Raw genomic sequence first — 19,832 nt, forward strand, 5'->3', positions numbered from 1 at the left:
CTCTCATGCCTAAACCACAATTATTTTTAAATCTGCAGGCAGGGTCATGAATGATATTCAACGATTAGTACTGAAAGCATGATTATTACTGCAGCCGACATACAACCAGAACAGAACAGCGTTCCTCAATGGAAAGTGCAACTGTTTTCACAAACACTGAATATTTCACAATAGACAAACATTACAAACATAATATTATGAAAAGGATAGTTGCTACTCAATGTACATGAGGGTAGCAGCTACCCTTTTTGCAATATTGTCAGTACTCCATCCTGGAATTTCTGTTGTTTGATTTCATTACGAAAATAATATATTTCATGAATCTACCAGAAATGACAGAATCTAATAACAATTTCTGATAGTCAAATTTGAACTGGCAACCCACAGTAATCCAACCATTGATGCTAGCTGCTAACCCACACTGCATGCACACACTTTATGGCATTGCTCCTTCTCCTGGAAAAACAGTGACCCACTGTTTCAGAAGTTCTTACTGGAAGTGGCTACAACACATTGGATCCAGATATGTCAGTGGTCCTCTGTATGGAAGATCCTCACATTCTGATTGTGTTGTTACATCCTCTTCATTACCATAAGCTTCTGTTTCATTTTATTTATTTACTTATCCATCTGTAGACAATAAATATTGTCTGACTGTTCTCCAAAAGTACATGTAAATTTATGGGAAGCAATTTGTGCAAAAGGGACATACAGATTTTTACATTATTTCTTACAAAGACTAAAACATACAAAATTGTACAAAAAATGTTCAGAGAATAGCACTTGGTCATACAAGACAGAGTAATACAACTTTTTATAGATGTATACTAACAGTATTGTAACTGCATAGTCTGTTTGCTCTACGGTTTTACTTTTGTCTTCCCTAAACAGGAAGCCCTTAAATTCACTACAATAATTCAGTAAAGATTTTATCACATCAGATATACAGAATTAATAGATACATTAGGGGATGAAAGACAGTGTTTGCAGATTTGCCTTAATATAAACATTATCAGAATTATTTATTGGCCTGAATAGTCATTTACCAAGTAAAAACATTATTCAAGTAGAAATTCTTTAATTTCTACTTTAAATCTGTTTTCATCTTCTAACTTTCTGATGTTGGCTGGTAGTATGTTGTAGAGTTTTGTACCAATATGGCTCACATGCCTTTGTGTGTGTGTGTGTTCTTTTTGATCACTCAGTATGGAGTGCTGTGCTATTTCGAGTATTTTAGTTATGCAAGTCGGTATTTGTCTGAAGATCTGCAAGGTACGCCCTAACATATAAAACACATGTGTGTATATATAAGGAAGGTATTGTTTGAACTTTAAGCTTGTTGAATAAGAGGTTGCATGGTGTCCCTGGGTGACTGTGTGTTATTATTCAGATAGCCTTCTTCTGTAACAGAATGATTTGTTTTACACGGCAAGTGGTGGAACCCCAAAATATTATTCTGTATGTTGCAAGAGGCTGAAAACAGCCAAAATATGCCATCCTGGCACCCTCTGCAGTACAGACATTTGCAATAATTCTAAGAGCAAAACAGGCTGTGTTAAGTTTCTGCACAAGTTTCATTACATGGTCATTAAAATTAAGATTTCCATCTACATGAATCCCCAGCAATTTTGTTGATGCCACTCTGTCTATGGCCTTTTCATCTAACAACGGATCAAGATTTACATTTTGACATATTTTCCCAAACTGCATATTTGTTTTATTTGCATTTAATGTCAACCGGTTTGCATTGAACCAAGTGTGGACATTCTTTATTACTTGATCAGTAGTTGTTTGCAGCATTTGCTTTGGTGCATCTATTATCACACTAGTGTCATCTGTGAATAGTGTGGCGTTTGCTGCTCCATCTGAAATGTGAAAGTCATTTATGTTGACAAGGAACAATAAGGGACCTAGAATACTGCCTTGCGGCACTCCTATTTCCACCTTTTTTTGCATCTGATACTAAATTTATTTTGTGTTTGGAGTAACCTGACATCAGTCCTACAATCTGTGTTCTGCTTTGTAGGTATGATTCAAACCACTTTCTTCCCTGTCCCATGAATACCCAATGCTTCCAGCTTTTCTAAAAGAATGCCATGATTGACAGTGTCAAATGCTTTGGAGAGATCTAAATATATTCGTACCATGCTGTTGTCTTTACCTAGATTTTTGATTACTTGTTCAGTGTAGCACATTAGTGCTGTTTCTATGTTTTTACCTGCCTGGAAGCCATGCTAATTTCTATTTAGTAACTAATGGCCATTTAGATATTTGTTGATTCTGTGCTTCATTAATTTTTCTATTATTTTGGGAAAAGCTTAAAGGTGGGGTATTGGCTGATAGTTTTCTACCTTATGCTTGTCACCGTTTTTGAATAATGGCTTCACTTTTGACATTCTCATTATTTCCAGAAACATTCCTTCCTTCACAAAATGATAAGTTGGCTATGTATGCCAAGGGCCTTGAAAGTTGTGCAGCTGTCATTGTTATGATATAAACAGGCACCTCATCTACTGCTGCTGACATTTTAGGTTTCAAGCTTTTTATTGCTTTGAACACTTCATGTTCATGTGTTGGATCTATCCTCATGCTACAAACAGCTTTTGGAAATTCAGGTTTTTCATGGTTTGTAAATTTCAAGCTTAATGAAATTGTTGCATTTATGAAATAATTGAAGAAAATGATGTAACTTGGCAAATCTTGTTTTTTTAAGATTGACATTTTCAGTGTTTTTGAGAATGAAATCCTGGTATCTGCATCTCTTTTCTGTTTGTCTTCACAATACCCCATATGGCTTTTGATTTGTTATTAGACTGTCTTATTAAGTTCTCATCACTCATAAATTTTCGATGTACCCTCTTGTAATTCTCAACATATTCTACGAACTGTGGATCTGTAGCTGTCTTCCATTTTTAATTTAGTCTCTTTAGAGTTCCACAAGAAGTTTTGATGGCAGCTGTGATCCAAGAACTAGGCTTTGTATTGTGATGTGATTCTTGACAGCTTCTTTGGAAAGCATATTTCGAAATATCCCATGAAAATTGAAGAGAAAGTGTTATATGCATCATTTGTATTTGTTAGGGATAGCACTTCTGCTCAGGGACTCACCAGTTAGGATATTTATATATTCTTCACAGTTTTCAGCGGAGAATTTTCTTTTATATGTGAAGTACAGTTTTTTTTCCTTGTAGTAGCATTGAAGGAATTTTGAAGACAAGAGCATTATGGTCTCATAATCCCAAATCAGAATTTGTTACTTCTACCTCTGTGAATCATACATTTGAAAATATATTATCTATAAGACTGTTTGTATTATATGTTATTCTTATGGGTTCGTGTATGTGTGAAAAAGACTTAAACAAAATAACAGGTTTGAGTTCATGTATGTGTGGAAACAGAATGAAACTACATAACAGATTTATGATAATCAAGTGAGGGTTTAGTTTGCTTGAACCTCTCATCACTGATCTGCACTTCCGGAATATAGTAGAGCTTCATAAGGAAGACATGGAAGGTGCATTTGTGATTTTGTATTCTTTATGAAGGGTAATAATCCCTAACTTCAAATGTGACATCCAGCAAGCACCAAAGAATATTATATTGCCCAACAGTAGCCTTTATTAACTTTTCAGATACTCCCACTTTCTGGACAGCTATAAAAATCCATACCAAGCCTACGGATCTGCATCTCACTGGATGATGCTTAGCATTATAGCTCTCTAGGGATATCTACAGGGCATGCAGGGTCCACAAACAAGCTCACTGCCCCTTTTCCCCCAGTTTATAGGATGTTTCATGTAGTTACCCTGAGTATCATTGGGTTTAAACAGGAACAGTGGATCCATTGCCATACCAGCCTCATGACCATCAAGCAGAAAGAATACTGAAATGCCTGTAGTATCTTGCTGAACTGTTTTCTATGCAGATATCATGATGGGTAGTATTGTGTCCCAATCTCTCTGTTTGACATCAACATATATCAAGAGCGAATCTGGTAATATCATATTAAAGCATCCCCTGAAGCCATTTGTCTGTTGATGGTAGGCTGTTGTCATTCTGTGGGTGATGTTGCAGAGTGAAATCACACACAGGGTTCTCTGTGTTTCAAAATGATGCCTTCTACAAAAACTTTGAAATTTTTGAAGCTTCGGCAGTCTGCACAGCTCTGGAGACCACATAGCAAATCAGGTAGTTAGTGCAGACTGTTACCCACCAGTCCCCATCAGTCAATTTTGGGAACTACACTAAGAGGTATGTTCCATTTTGATGGAATGGCATTGCTGCAGGCAGATTGGGTACCAGATACCCTGGAGATTATTGTGGCATGTGCTTCCATCATTGGCATTCTTTACAATGGCTCACATAGTTTCTAATGTATCGGTAGAGACATGGCCAGTGATACCTGCAACTGATTGTCTGGAATTTTCACAAATCCCAGTTGTCCAGATTTTGGAGCAAGGTGGAAATACTTCAGAATAGCTGGATATGGGTCAGCTGTGATGACAAAGAAACATTTCCACCATACTGGATTGTAGTTCCTCTCATACAATGCTCCTTTTATTAATCATAACTTTTCTGTGGTCCTTCTTCATGGCTTCTACGGTTTTTATCAATGCTGGATCTTCCATCTCTTCAGTGGCAATGCCGTTTAATGCAGTAAATACTGATGAGATTAGATTAATAGCACTTTTCTTTCCAATAGATCTATAGTGAGGAGACCCTCCAGGATGTAAAACTCTTCAGGAAAATAAGAATACACAATAAATATTTACAAAGGAAATTGAATACGCTAATTTACCTACTGGAGTTACCAAGTGGAATGGTCCTCATGGATGTGGAATAAGTCAAAATATATTAAATATATTTTCATTTAAAAAATACTAAATGAGTTGAGACAAAAAATGTAAATGTTCAATACACTGAGATGTGTATGATAACTTCTACTGTAGCCATGCATCATCAAATGGGAACAACATTTGGCAACACTTATTTAAAATCATTGCATGTCAGCACTGAATCTATACAGAAGTCAGAGTGTACTCATATTCACATTACTTGATATTATTAGTAACATATACACATCAGTTGTTCCTACTAAGAAATTCATCAGAGCAGTAGATTTCATCCATGTTGCTGCTGTGTTCCACCAAAGAATTCCTTGAAAGGCAGTTCATATCCCTGTCTCTGCATCTGCTTTTGTATACCAAAGGATAGGACGAAGGATACTCTGTAGGTTCAATCACACCATCTTGCAGAATCTTCTCCACTTTCTCCAAGATTATCCACCAATCAGCTGGTGACTCTCTGTATGAGTTCTGGTTGATTGGTGAATGATTCCCAGTGTTGATATGGTGTTTTACTAAGGGCTGCTTGGTTTCTCTTTTCTCCACTCTAGATTTAAAAGCGTCTAAAATTTGACGCACAATGGCTATTACTCGATGATATTGTTTCTTATTGGCAGCTCGGTAGCAGATCTTCCCATGTGTTGTCTCTAATGGTAATGGAGCAAGGTTCTTTGTCAGTGCCACTAAGTAACTCTTCCTGGAGTGGTTCAGCTGCCCCTACAAACATGTCTAATATATTTAGGAATGTGTTCCAGCTGCTCATGACAGTTAGCAGTCCACAGTTTTTGTTGACCGTCAGCAATAATTGCAATCACCATTGACATGTAGATTTCTTCTGTGAGCCTGAGTTGCTCTTTGCAACTGACGAAAGCTTTACAGTTGAACTGAGCATCTCAGTTGATGACTATAGCTCATCTTGTTGATGATGGCATGATAACAACATCTTTAATGGTATATTACTACTCAGAACAATCTGTATTATGTATGCTTGTTGGAATAATTTCGACAATCTGGAGCTGTAATTTACCAGTCTATGACTGCTTGTGATGCCTGTAAGAATTTTAATCCAAGAATAATGTTATGACTACATTCTGACAAAATGACAAATTTGGGGGGGGGGGGGGTGTTTTCCATCATTGATATTGTGGTTCTGTCAGAATGACACATTTCCCATTTACACAATCCAGAATAATCGCTTTTGTATCATAGAACATAGTCTTCTGTAGCTGACAACAATAAACATCTTAACCTTACACAAAAAGGAAGCTCCTGAGTCAATTAGCACCTAGACAAGATGGTCATGAATTATGATGCCAATGAGATTTCCTGGGATCTTGGTGACTATCATACTTGGAGCATTTGCTTAACCTACAGAGATGGTTGCCTCACTTTGTTTTCCTGAAGTAGGAAGCTAGACGAGTGGCTGACGCATTAAAAGGGCTATGTGGAATGGCTACAGCATGTCATGGAGTGACCTTTTTTGGAGTACAGTGATGGGCCTTGTTCTCAGGTCGACTATATTCCTCTGCAGCTAACTGGTGTGAACAGATCTGCTTTGATACTTCACATCTGTCTTTTCCTCTATGAGTCATTACATTTGGTGTAGAAATTAGTTATAAGGGTTTTGTTGGGTGCTAAGTTGTCATTTGATGACTGTAGCATAGGTCTGAGCTGGCCAAGTCCATTCTTCTTGGTGTGTTTGGCTTGTGGTGGAGAATGTTGGTAAAAACTGATACATCTATTCTTCAGCATCCTCTGATACCTCCTGATATATGGGGTTGACATTTCTAGCTGCCATTCACTGACCTATATTTTTCCTTATTGTCTGCCAAATGAGGGAAGGGAGCACATGATGATCTTCTGCAACTGCTACTATCCTCTTGGTGGTCCAGATCCTTCCGTGCCACCTCCCTGACGATTCAACTATGGTGAAAATCCCTGGAATGCTTCTCACTGGCTCCACCACTGCTTCATGTTCACTGCATACAAGAAAGGAAAACACACAGTTTCCCTTTCCCTCTACACTTATCCTTACTCAGTTTACTCATGAGCATCTTTTGTCCAACTCTTTCTTTCTATTGTATTTCCTTGGTTCCCTGGCACCAGTAGGCGATTTTTGCTGTTATTGTGACTACTTGTACAAGAAGATCTTGATACATATATTCTGCAACTTCTTTCAGTAAGTGTGTGATTTTGTTAGCTCCTGTATTAGAATTCATGATGTGGCATAGGGCCAATATTTGGTATGTACAACTGAGCCATTTCCCATGATGTTGAGCCCTAGTCTTCAAATGCTCTTCTGCTAAGCAGACTTGCTGCTGGTTGCTGCTAAATGTTTTCTTGAGTTCACCCTAGAATTTTTCCAGGTATTGAGCTCCTTCTCATTGCTCTCGAACCACAGCTGGGCCATGCCATCCGAATAAAAGTAGACATTTGCCAAACACATCATATCATCCCAGTCATTTGGAGTGTATTTTTCCTTCTTTTCCTGCTGTTGTTTATTTTGTAAGATTTGTGCATTAGCAGGAAGTTGCATCCCTGGCTGATATAACGGGGCAATATTTTTCTGACCCCAACACACCAACAGTTGAAAGTCATATTACCTTTATACTCCTGGTGATCCGGATCCTTCCGTGCCACCTCCCTGTCGATCCAACTGTGGTGAAGATCCCTGAAATGCTTTCGCAAATTCTCCCTATTGCACTACTAAATAAATAGCCACACTTCTGACAAATAGGGCAATATTTTGCCTAACATTTTCATTATTATTTTTCACAACACAACTAACCATTGCTATGGTAATACCACGCTCTTGAGTACATTCGAATAACCATACATGCATTCTGTAGAAACTGAGAGAAAAACCAGAAAATCAACTACCACTCTTCAGTTGTTCATTATTCCCTTGTTGGGGTGTCATGTACTCCATGTCGCTCAGATTCAGACACTTGTTGCTCCATGGCACAAATAACCCCCAGACAACCAGTGGTTTTAATACTATTTTTACTGGCCCCCTTCTCCCCTGCTCCACCACTGTTCCACATTCATAGCATACAAAAAAGGAAAACACAGAGTTTCTCTTTCCCTCTACATTTATCCTTATTCAATTTACTGATGAGCATCTCTTGTTGACTGCTTTCCAATGCTGTTTTGGGATGTTTACAAATATTCTGAAACACTACACATTGTACTTGGTGACTCAGCCAAACCCTTACCTGACCAGCATCTCTGAAAAACAATGACGGATACCTGATGCGCAGGGACTTTATTGCTGTTTTGGAATCCATCTGTCTCCTGAATATACAGATCTTAGGAGTGATATAATGCTTGGAATTCCAGGTCCTGTCTGTGTAGGTGAAGGCTTTTACATTGTGTAACTGGAGTATGGTGATGGTGATGTTTTGAAGTACCTGGCTTCTCCACCAAACAACATTGTTGAGGTTTTGAAGTACCTGGCTTCTCCACCAAACAGTATTACATCTAAAACAATCAGGTATAAATATAAAAGCAAGTTCATCAGTGAAGTTGAACGCATAGTACTGAAAGCAAGTTTATTACTGACACCAAAGTACTGTAAGAACAGAACTGACCTCCTGGACAGAGAGTGCAGCTATTTATACAAACATTGAACTGTCCAGCGTGCTGTTGTTTATACAAACATAAACTATTTCAGAATTTACAAACATCAGATATTTCAAGAACGTTCCAGAAATGACCAATGCTAAATAACAAATAGTTGCTAGTGGCTGGATTTGAACTGGTAACTTGCAGCACTGCAACCAGTACTGTTAACCACTGCACCACATTGCATGCACTACATCTCATGGCAATATGTTTTGGAGGAACTTTAACAAGCAAATTATTTTTCATTCATTTTGAGGTATACTCCTGGAAATTGGTAGAACAATTTTATGCAGATGGAGTGATACTGGTGCAAGTTATAAGTATAGCATTTATTGGTGACTATTCTGTTCTGGAATAGTGTTAACCAAGCCCCAGGTATGGCTTTTAGTACATTCAAAAGAAGAGTACTGAGAGAGGCATTATTCAATAAGTTATGAAATACATGTTTTTCTGAAAGCAAGTTGGTTTTATTCAGTATTCCAATACCTTACTGGAAGGCCTGTTTGCCTGCATTGTACCACTCTACTGTTTGACATATGAGCCAATGTCTTTTTGTATCTATAAACCAACCTCATCCAACACTGCTCCCTATGGAGTGCTTCCTTTATTGGGCCAAACAGATGGAAATTAGAAGGCGTGAGATCTGCACTGTAGGGTGGATGAGAAAGAACAGTCCAATGAAGTTTTGTGAGCTCCTCTCAGGTCTGCAGACTTGTGTGAGCTTCTTTTGTCACAGGGAAGGAGTTAATTTGCAATTTGGTAGTGATAAACATGTTGAAGTTGTTTCTTCAATTTCTGGAGGATCTACATGGAAATTAAATTTATGTCCTATGTTGTTACTGTGTAAATCACAGATCATATCAAACTGATTTTTATTACCAGAAATAAAACTGTTTAAGTAGTACATGTATTTGTAAGTGAGTGTAAAAATGTCAGGATCTTCAAGATGGTTTCTGCGAAACGTGCATATACTTACTACTTGCATCTGCTGAAAGTAAAATTTGTTTTTCTTTAGGTACAGTTAACAAAACAAAACTGTTCATATAGTTAAATCCTGTATTAGGCATTCTTGGCATGCACACCTATGTCACAGACCGTGGCAACGCCTTCACCCCATTAATGGATTATAGCAGCAACATATTATCGTATCAGAGAAATGTACTACATACAGCATTGGAGATTCATACCTAATAAACATTATACATGAAGTATACGATGTCAACAGTGACTGCGAAATGTGTAGCGATTTGGTCGGGAGCCGTAGCTGCGTTTCATAGGACTTACTGGTGTTGTGCAAGCAGCTCATCATCAAAGTGTCTGATATTCATTCATTCTGTCAGCAGAGACTAACTAATTGAATAAACAGGCAATTCTCTGGCAATAATGACACTGTTAATAATATACTTCTTTTTCAAATTACACACTCGAATGTAAGAGCCAAACTCAACAGCAGTCATTTTGCCTTTTCATTTGGGAACTTCAAAATTCATTATAATTCTCAAATTCGAAAACAACCAGGTCCAAATCAAGTTTCCAAAGAAAAAGTTTCGCCTGCATGCATAAAATTTTTTGTAGAAACAATAGACAGAATGGGCATGTAGATGTCCCAGGAAAGAAATCATCAAGCTGAAATTGAGTAACAGAGAATATATGTTAAACAACATGCTCCTAAATATTGATCTCTAAGTGAAATTACAAATACCGTTATGCTGGGAAAAATAAATTCATCTATTCAGCTTAATGGTTCTGAATAAGACATTTAAATTCTGTCAAGGAATATTTGTTAAAATCTGGCTGGAAATGTATAATGATCCAAAAGAGATAAACAGGTACAAAACTGCAAGACCATCCAGTTGACAGGACAAGCGTAGAATAAGGTTTTCCAGTGGAAGTTAACATTCATTTTTCCCTAATTTTCAAGTAAAATAGAAGGCAATAGTTTCCGTGATCTGTGGGTGTGGAACTACATATGTCAGATGAAGGAATGCATTATGCTTTGTCTTATGTCAACTAAAATTCAGTTGGAGAAAATTACTATTTATGTTCTGATTTGATACTGTTTTTAATTTACTCAACAGATATTATCATTACTGACAATGTTTTTGAATACAGCGGAAAGGCTTCTGTTATTAGAGAGTTTACTAATGTGAGACAGCTACATTCTGACTAAAGTAAGTGCACTGATGCAAACTGTACACAAACGAAGGTACCCAAGTTTAGCTATTGCCCCAGAACACAATTACATACTAACACAATCTGAAAATATGCAAAATAAACTAACACTCTTGTCCCTAGAAAAACATATTGAGAATTGTATCTGAGGACAAAACATAGCGAACTGAGCTTCTTGATTATTTTATCTATGCGTTTATTCTGTATCATGTTGTTACCCAATTGAACCCAAAGGAGATTCACAAAGGGTTAGAGTCTGAGAATTAATGACTTCTTGTGGTGCTAGCAAGTCTTATCTGCTTGTTGTGAATCACATAATATGAGTCACTGTGAGATTAAGACTTAAAATGTTAGCTGTAAACCACTTGTAGGCCTGTTAAGCTATCTTATGAGCTGTGTTCGGTAATATTGCATTTAGACATTTGATTAGTACGCTTGTGTTGTCAGCAAGCATTACAGTGTCGAACCACCCTTTAAAGCCATTGGAATATATAGGTTAAGAAAATAGGAGTCCTCAGTACTGGTCCTTGTGGTAACTAGGCTAATTTCTTATGTTCTCGCATGCTGAGGTTAGGTGCATGCTTTGAGACACGCTGCTGTCTGTTGAGAAGGCGACACTCCATCCTTATAAAAAGAATGCTGTCAACGCAATAACACTTGTGTAATATTTGTATGTCATTAATATGGGATGATTTCCAGACACATTAAAATGTGCCTTTGTTTTCCCCTTTTATATGAAAGATGATTCAGTGGATATCTGGCCAATCCTACTCTTTACATTGTTTGCCAAAACTGTTGAAGTATTTAAATGAGGGCTGTTGTGTATTTATGCAACAATAAGACACTTAGTTAACCATGTTCTAAGATTTCAAAGTTGCTGTTCTGGAGCAGTTATTTATACATTCACAGAGCACATAATAAAATTTTAAAATAAAAAATGTCACCAACTAGTATCTTCTGTGACTTGTCAAAGGCAGAACGCTACTCTAGGAAATTTGAATAATACAATGAAGGTGCCACATCTTCTGCAGAAGAACAATCAAACTGACTCCTGTATTTCACACTGTTTGATCATACAGGGTGTTTCAAAAATGACCGGTATATTTGAAACGGCAATAAAAACTAAACGAGCAGCGATAGAAATACACCGTTTGTTGCAATATGCTTGGGACAACAGTACATTTTCAGGCGGACAAACTTTCGAAATTACAGTAGTTACAATTTTCAACAACAGATGGCGCTGCAAGTGATGTGAAAGATATAGAAGACAACGCAGTCTGTGGGTGCCCCATTCTGTATGTCGTCTTTCTGCTGTAAGCGTGTGCTGTTCACAACGTGCAAGTGTGCTGTGGACAACATGGTTTATCCCCTAGAACAGAGGATTTTTCTGGTGTTGGAATTCCACTGCTTAGAACACAGTGTTGTTGCAACAAGACGAAGTTTTCAACGGAGGTTTAATTTAACCAAAGGACCGAAAAGCGATACAATAAAGGATCTGTTTGAAAAATTTCAATGGACTGGGAATGTGACGGATGAATGTGCTGGAAAGGTAGGGCGACCGCATATGGCAACCACAGAGGGCAACGCGCAGCTAGTGCAGCAGGTGATCCAACAGCGGCCTTGGGTTTCCGTTCGCCATGTTGCAGCTGCGGTCCAAATGACGCCAACGTCCACGTATTGTCTCATGCACCAGAGTTTACACCTCTATCCATACAAAATTCAAACGCGGGAACCCCTCAGCGCCGCTAACATTGCTGCACGAGAGACATTCGCTAACGATATAGCACACAGGATTGATGACGGCGATATGCATGTGGCAGCATTTGGTTTCCTGACGAAGCTTATTTTTACCTGGACGGCTTCGTCAATAAACAGAACTGGCGCATATGGGGAACCGAAAAGCCCCATGTTGCAGTCCCATCGTCCCTGCATCCTCAAAAAGTACTGGTCTGGGCCGCCATTTCTTCCAAAGGAATCATTGGCCCATTTTTCAGATCCGAAACGATTACTGCATCACGCTATCTGGACATTCTTCGTGAATTTGTGGCGGTACAAACTGCCTTAGACGACACTGCGAGCACCTCGTGGTTTATGCAAGATGGCGTCCGGCCACATCGCACAGCCTGAATGAATATTTCGATGATCGTGTGATTGCTTTGGGCTATCCGAAACATACAGGAGGCGGCGTGGATTGGCCTCCCTATTCGCCAGACATGAACCCCCTGTGACTTCTTTCTGTGGGGACACTTGAAAGTCCAGGTGTACCGCCAGAATCCAGAAACAATTGAACAGCTGTAGCAGTACATCTCATCTGCATGTGAAGCCATTCCGCCAGACACGTTGTCAAAGGTTTTGGGTAATTTCATTCAGAGACTACGCCATATTATTGCTACGCATAGTGGATATGTGGAAAATATCGTACTATAGGGTTTCCCAGACCGCAGCGTCATCTGTTGTTAACAATTTGAAGTACTGTAATTTCGAAAGTTTGTCTGCCTGAAAATGTACTGTTGTCCCAAGCATATTGCAGCAAACGGTGTATTTCTATCGCTGCTCGTTTAATTTGTATTACCGTTTCAAGTATACCGGTCATTTTTTAAACACCCTGTAGGTGTTCCTGGTTTACTTTGGTATTCCACCATATTATTTAAATCTGGAAACAGAACTAGTCCTCGCTGCAGATGAGGTAAAGCAAACTGTCAAGCCAACATCATCTGTGATTAAGAACTTATGCCTCTTACATCCTTCGCATATACATGTCACTGCAATGATGAATACAAAGGTTTTGTTGGGTGTCTTTGCTACAAATAAAAGAGGTCCACTAAGTTGGCTATTGCAAGTTGCCCTGATATCATGTGAACTTCATTGTACCTGCATAGTTTCAACTGATTTTCACAGAAACTCTTTGTTCTACATCTACATCTACATGACTACTCTGCAATTCACATTTAAGTGCTTGGCAGAGGGTTCATCGAACCACAATCATACTATCTCTCTACTATTCCACTCCCGAACAGCGAGCGGGAAAAACGAACACCTAAACCTTTCTGTTCGAGCTCTGATTTCTCTTATTTTATTTTGATGATCATTCCTACCTATGTAGGTTGGGCTCAACAAAATATTTTCGCATTCGGAAGAGAAAGTTGGTGACTGAAATTTCGTAAAAAGGTCTCGCCGCGACGAAAAACGTCTATGCTGTAATGACTTCCATCCCAACTCGTGTATCATATCTGCCACACTCTCTCCCCTATAACGCGATAATACAAAACGAGCTGCCCTTCTTTGCACCCTCTCGATGTCCTCCGTCAATCCCACCTGGTAAGGATCCCACACCGCGCAGCAATATTCTAACAGAGGACGAACGAGTGTAGTGTAAGCTGTCTCTTTAGTGGACTTGTTGCATCTTCTAAGTGTCCTGCCAATGAAACGCAACCTTTGGCTCGCCTTCCCGACAATATTATCTATGTGGTCCTTCCAACTGAAGTTGTTTGTAATTTTAACACCCAGGTACTTAGTTGAATTGACAGCCTTGAGAATTGTACTATTTATCGAGTAATCGAATTCCAACGGATTTCTTTTGGAACTCATGTGGATCATCTCACACTTTTCGTTATTTAGCGTCAACTGCCACCTGACACACCATACAGCAATCTTTTCTAAATCGCTTTGCAGCTGATACTGGTCTTCGGATGACCTTACTAGACGGTAAATTACAGCATCATCTGCGAACAACCTAAGAGAACTGCTCAGATTGTCACCCAGGTCATTTATATAGATCAGGAACAGTAGAGGTCCCAGGACGCTTCCCTGGGGAACACCTGATATCACTTCAGTTTTACTCGATGATTTGCCGTCTATTACTACGAACTGCGACCTTCCTGACAGGAAATCACGAATCCAGTCGCACAACTGAGACGATACCCCATAGCTCCGCAGCTTGATTAGAAGTCGCTTGTGAGGAACGGTGTCAAAAGCTTTCCGGAAATCTAGAAATACGGAATCAACTTGAGATCCCCTGTCGATAGCGGCCATTACTTCGTGCGAATAAAGAGCTAGCTGCGTTGCACAAGAGCGATGTTTTCTGAAGCCATGCTGATTACGTGTCAATAGATCGTTCCCTTCGAGGTGATTCATAATGTTTGAATACAGTATATGCTCCAAAACCCTACTGCAAACCGACGTCAATGATATAGGTCTGTAGTTAAATGGATTACTCCTACTACCCTTCTTGAACACTGGTGCGACCTGCGCAATTTTCCAATCTGTAGGTACAGATCTATCGGTGAGCGAGCGGTTGTATATGAGTGCTAAGTAGGGAGCTATAGTATCAGCGTAATCTGAAAGGAACCTAATCGGTATACAATCTGGACCTGAAGACTTGCCCGTATCAAGCGATTTGAGTTGCTTCGCAACCCCTAAGGTATCTACTTCTAAGAAACTCATGCTAGCAGATGTTCGTGTTTCAAATTCTGGAATATTCCATTCGTCTTCCCTGGTGAAGGAATTTCGGAAAACTGCGTTCAATAACTCCGCTTTAGCGGCGCAGTCGTCGATAACAGTACCATCGGCACTGCGCAGCGAAGGTATTGACTGCGTCTTGCCGCTTGTGTACTTTACATACGACCAGAATTTCTTCGGATTTTCTACCAAATTTCGAGACAATGTTTCGTTGTGGAACCTATTAAAGGCATCTCGCATCGAAGTACGTGCCAAATTTCGCGCGTCTGTAAATTTTAGCCCATCTTCAGGATTTCGCGTTCTTCTGAACTTCGCATGCTTTTTCCGTTGCCTCTGCAACAGCGTTCGGACCTTTTTTTGTGTACCACGGGGGATCCGTTCCATCTCTTACCAATTTATGAGGTATGAATATCTCAATTGCTGTTGCTACTATATCTTTGAATTTGAGCCACATCTCGTCTACATTCGCATAGTCAGTTCGGAAGGAATGGAAATTGTCTTTTAGGAAGGCTTCTAGTGGTACTTTATCCGCTTTTTTAAATAAAATTATTTTGCGTTTGTTTCTGATGGATTTGGAAGAAATGGTATTGAGCCTAGCTACAATGACCTTGTGATCACTAATCCCTGTATCAGTCATGATGCTCTCTATCAGCTCTGGATTGTTTGTGGCCAAGAGGTCAAGTGTGTTTTCGCAACCATTTACAATTCGCGTGGGTTCGTGGACTAACTGCTCTAAATAATTTTCGGAGAATGCATTTAGGACAATCTCGGAAGACGTTTTGTGTCTACCACCGGTTTTGAACAAGTATTTTTGCCAACATACCGAGGGTAGGTTGAAGTCCCCACCAACTATAACCGTATGAGTGGGGTATTTATTTGTTACGAGACTCAAACTTTCTCTGAACTGTTCCGCAACTGTATCATCGGAGTCTGGGGGTCGGTAGAAGGAGCCAATTATTAACTTAATTCGGCTGTTAAGTATAACCTCCACCCACACCAATTCGCACAGAGTATCTACTTCGACTTCACTACAAGATAAACCACTACTGACAGACACCAACACTCCACCACCAATTCTGCCTAATCTATCTTTCCTGAACACCGTCTGAGACTTCGTAAAAATTTCTGCAGAACTTATTTCAGGCTTTAGCCAGCTTTCTGTACCTATAACGATATCAGCTTCTGTGCTTTCTATTAGCGCTTGAAGCTCAGGGACTTTTCCAGCGCAACTACAACAATTTACAACTATAATTCCGACTGTTCCTTGATCCAAGCACGTCCTGTAATTGCCAAGCACCCTTTGACATTGCAGCCCATCCCGCACTTTCCCGAGGCCTTCTAACCTAAAAAACCGCCCAGTCCACGCCACACAGCCTCCGCTACCCGTGTAGCCGCCAGCTGAGTGTAGTGAACTCCTGACCTATTCAGCGGAACCCGAAACCCCACCACCCTATGGCGCAAGTCAAGGAATCTGCAGCCAATACGGTCGCAAAACCGTCTGAGCCTCTGATTCAGACCCTCCACCCGGCTCTGCACCAAAGGTCCGCAGTCGGTTCTGTCATTATGTTTTATTTCAGTGATTTTAATATTTTTCTGTTTCATAATCTCATAAGTTACTAACAGGAGAATGTAAGTAAAATGACTAAAAATGACCTAGCAAAGATGTGTCAACACAAATTTGCACATAGACTAAACTTGATGATAATGAGCTTGTAACCCGTATTTTCTTTGTGGCCCTTGAAAATATTATTTGCATTCTCTTGTAGCAACATTCCATCTTAGTCAAATACTATGGATGCTACTTGTTTTTAACAATGTTATGCAGTGGCAAGGTATAATATTAGTTAATTTATGAACTGACATATTACAATAGCAGGCAAACTGTAGTCTTTTTTGTCAAGTCATTATATCGAATGCCAACCATAAGAAGGCGTGTTAAGTTATTAAAAGAGCGAGGATTGCTGACAATTTTAGACTGCGTTCATCATTTGAAGACCGCTTTTTCAGGTGGCAGGATTTTACTCAGCCCGCCAGCGTGACACTCCACGTCTGCTTTCATTAGTGAGCGACGCTATGAGGAACATTGTCGATAACAGCAAGTGGTACGATCGCAGCTTGCCGCAGATCGAGACTTGGATCCGTCGATATCTCAGTGACGACTGACTGTGAATATTTGGAAATTTGATTAAACTGATAACCCAATACGCTTTTAAGGACGCATGTGTTACGAAGTATATCATAAAATCAATACAGAAATGATTATCATATCGTTTATATGTAAAGACTTACGTGTAGTGTTTTCGATAACTGCAAGTGGTACTATAGCAGTTTGACGTAGATCAAGACTTGGATCCGCCGATTTCTCAGTGGGAATTGACTATCAATATTTGTATATTTTATTACCTTTATTAGTAAATACGTTGCTAAGGAAGTATGTGCTAAGAAGTGTATCATAAAATCAATACAGAAATAATTATAATGTCGTTTATATGTAAAGACTCAAGTGTATTGTTTTGCAAATCCTTCATCTGTACATAAATAAATTTTATACTGATTTTCAGTGAATATATCTGGTTTGAAGCTTTTATTATTCAGTATGTTTATAAAGAGCAGTAAAAACTGTCTTTTCTAACTGTTGGTGTGTGTTTTCACACAATGATGTACCAATGCCAAAATGCATGGAAACAGACATTTAAGAAAAAAGAATCAGTTTATTTCGAAATTTCTCAAGGTAGAATAGTGTTGGTGTAAGTGAAGCAATATATCAAAATGACTAACTATTGCCGTTCGATTACGTAAATTAATTTGTAGGTGTAAAATCCGACGTCATATGTCACAGATATGTGATTATTACACTATGTGCGACATTCAGCTGTTTATAATGATCTCGGGTGGCAAAGTATGATCGACAGCAAAGACTTCCTGTTATTTAATGTTGCGCACCTTACATTAGTTTAGCACACATCGCAACCACTTCTTATGGAACTTCTTTCTCGGAGAGCTGCAGTTACTGCTGGGAGTTAAGAGTACAAATTCGATACAAACTCTCAAAATAAATACAAGGCTTCTCATTAACAGTTTCTCGTAGCCTATGTTGTAATCTTTTTTACAATAACGTGAGTTACAAAGTTGTTGCATTATGTAGAACACCAGAAAAATATAGATAAGGACAAAGTCCGGAAACGTTCTGTCTTCATCAACAGACGTCAGTTGAACGTATCTATTAAACAAGTTTTCTCTTTTCCACGTGAAGTCAGAGGCACGGTCACGACCGCTCTTCGTCTATGGCGCACAGTATATCTTAAAGGCAGGAACAGACGATATAGAATTTGCCGCCGACCACCAGATGCCGCGAACGTGGTATGACGTAATCGTCATTGTGAGTTGGCAGATACGCTGTGCCTACCCATCCCATTATGTACGGGCATAAATAAAACATACATCCAAACAGTAAATTATCTAATACATTACGAAAACAGTTTGAAAAATGCTTGTTCAACACATCACTTTATCAAAGTAATATGTTAGTTTGCAAATGCTTGTATTGTTAAATGAGACAATCTATATACTGGTGAAGAAATTCACTCTCGTGTAACACTACGAGTTTATGTTCATAACACAAATAATATTAATTTTAAAAAAGGGAAGATTAGAGTTTAACGTCCCGTCTACAACAAGGTCATAAGAGACTGAGCAATTACTCGGAACGTTCAAGGGCGGGGAAGGAAATCGGCCATGTCATTTCGAAGGAGTCATCCCTGCAATTTACTCGGGCGATTTTGGGAAATAACGGAAAACCTAAATCTGGATGGCTTCTCAAATGTAAGCTGCTGTTAAACAGTTGCAAGAATACATATGAGGAGTTAGAGAATTTCTACTGGATAAGTAGCTAGAGCTGTGAATGCTTGATGACAGTCTCTCCATTCAGACATCCATCAACAATAAAAGATAAAGCATCTATACGATAAATCAAATTAAAATAATTTCATTTGCTCTCAGTAATAATTAAGTCATCTTAGATGCTACAGACTGCACTTACCAGTGTCCACGACTCTTGCATTTGCGTGCTGATGGCAGTTCGTTGATTTCGGTAATGGCCATTCGGGTGTTAGTACACGGTAGCCATTGAGAATCGCTGAATATAATGATTTATTTCAGCGGAGGATACGAGTTTATCAGTGGCGGATTTAAAAATTTTGCGCCCCTAGGCACACCATATTATGTGCCCTCCCCCCCCCAAAATACATGTTTTAAATAATAACTATTACCCTATCACTTCACAATTGCCGTTTTGGGTGGGAGCGCTGTGAGCTGTTTCCGTACTCTGCTATTTGTTGTTCTGAATGACATGCCAGCGATCTCGTCGCGCTCCCTATACTTCGTGTACGACAGGGGATAAAACAAACTTAAAACTGCATTGTGTTACCACATTCTTCTGTCGAAAGACAACAGAAACGAACACAAAGAAAATAACTTTTTTATGGCCTAAAAATTCAGCAGAGCGGTAGGAGACAACGGATTTTTGTTATACATTCACTTTTAATATGTTCTTTTACACGAAACCGTTGAAAATGAAAATAAAAAAGTTTTGTTACGATCTAAAAATTAAAGCGAACGTCTCTTACATTAGAAATTAATACGTACTTTTACAGATATGTGTTCAAAATTAAACTGTCGTTTTATGATCTAATAACCTGAATGTGTATCAGATAAAAAAATGCGTTTGGTATTGAT

The 19,832-nt window shown here is 39.0% G+C and overlaps 1 protein-coding gene across 2 annotated transcripts in view; it reads left to right on the forward strand.

The window, feature by feature from the left end:
- The window catches only part of LOC126269625 (aminopeptidase Ey-like), a 216,498-nt gene extending 198,835 nt beyond the window's left edge, over nt 1–17,663 (forward strand). For both annotated transcript variants that reach the window (XM_049974006.1, XM_049974007.1), the window contains one exon: nt 17,106–17,663. In XM_049974006.1, coding sequence (XP_049829963.1) covers nt 17,106–17,261 — 156 coding nt within the window. In that variant the 3' untranslated portion in view covers nt 17,262–17,663. The remainder of the gene's footprint in view (nt 1–17,105) is intronic.
- Nucleotides 17,664–19,832: the final 2,169 nt, after the last annotated feature.

Source organism: Schistocerca gregaria, chromosome 1, assembly GCF_023897955.1.
Source record: "Schistocerca gregaria isolate iqSchGreg1 chromosome 1, iqSchGreg1.2, whole genome shotgun sequence".
Classification (NCBI taxonomy): Eukaryota; Metazoa; Arthropoda; class Insecta; order Orthoptera; family Acrididae; genus Schistocerca; species Schistocerca gregaria.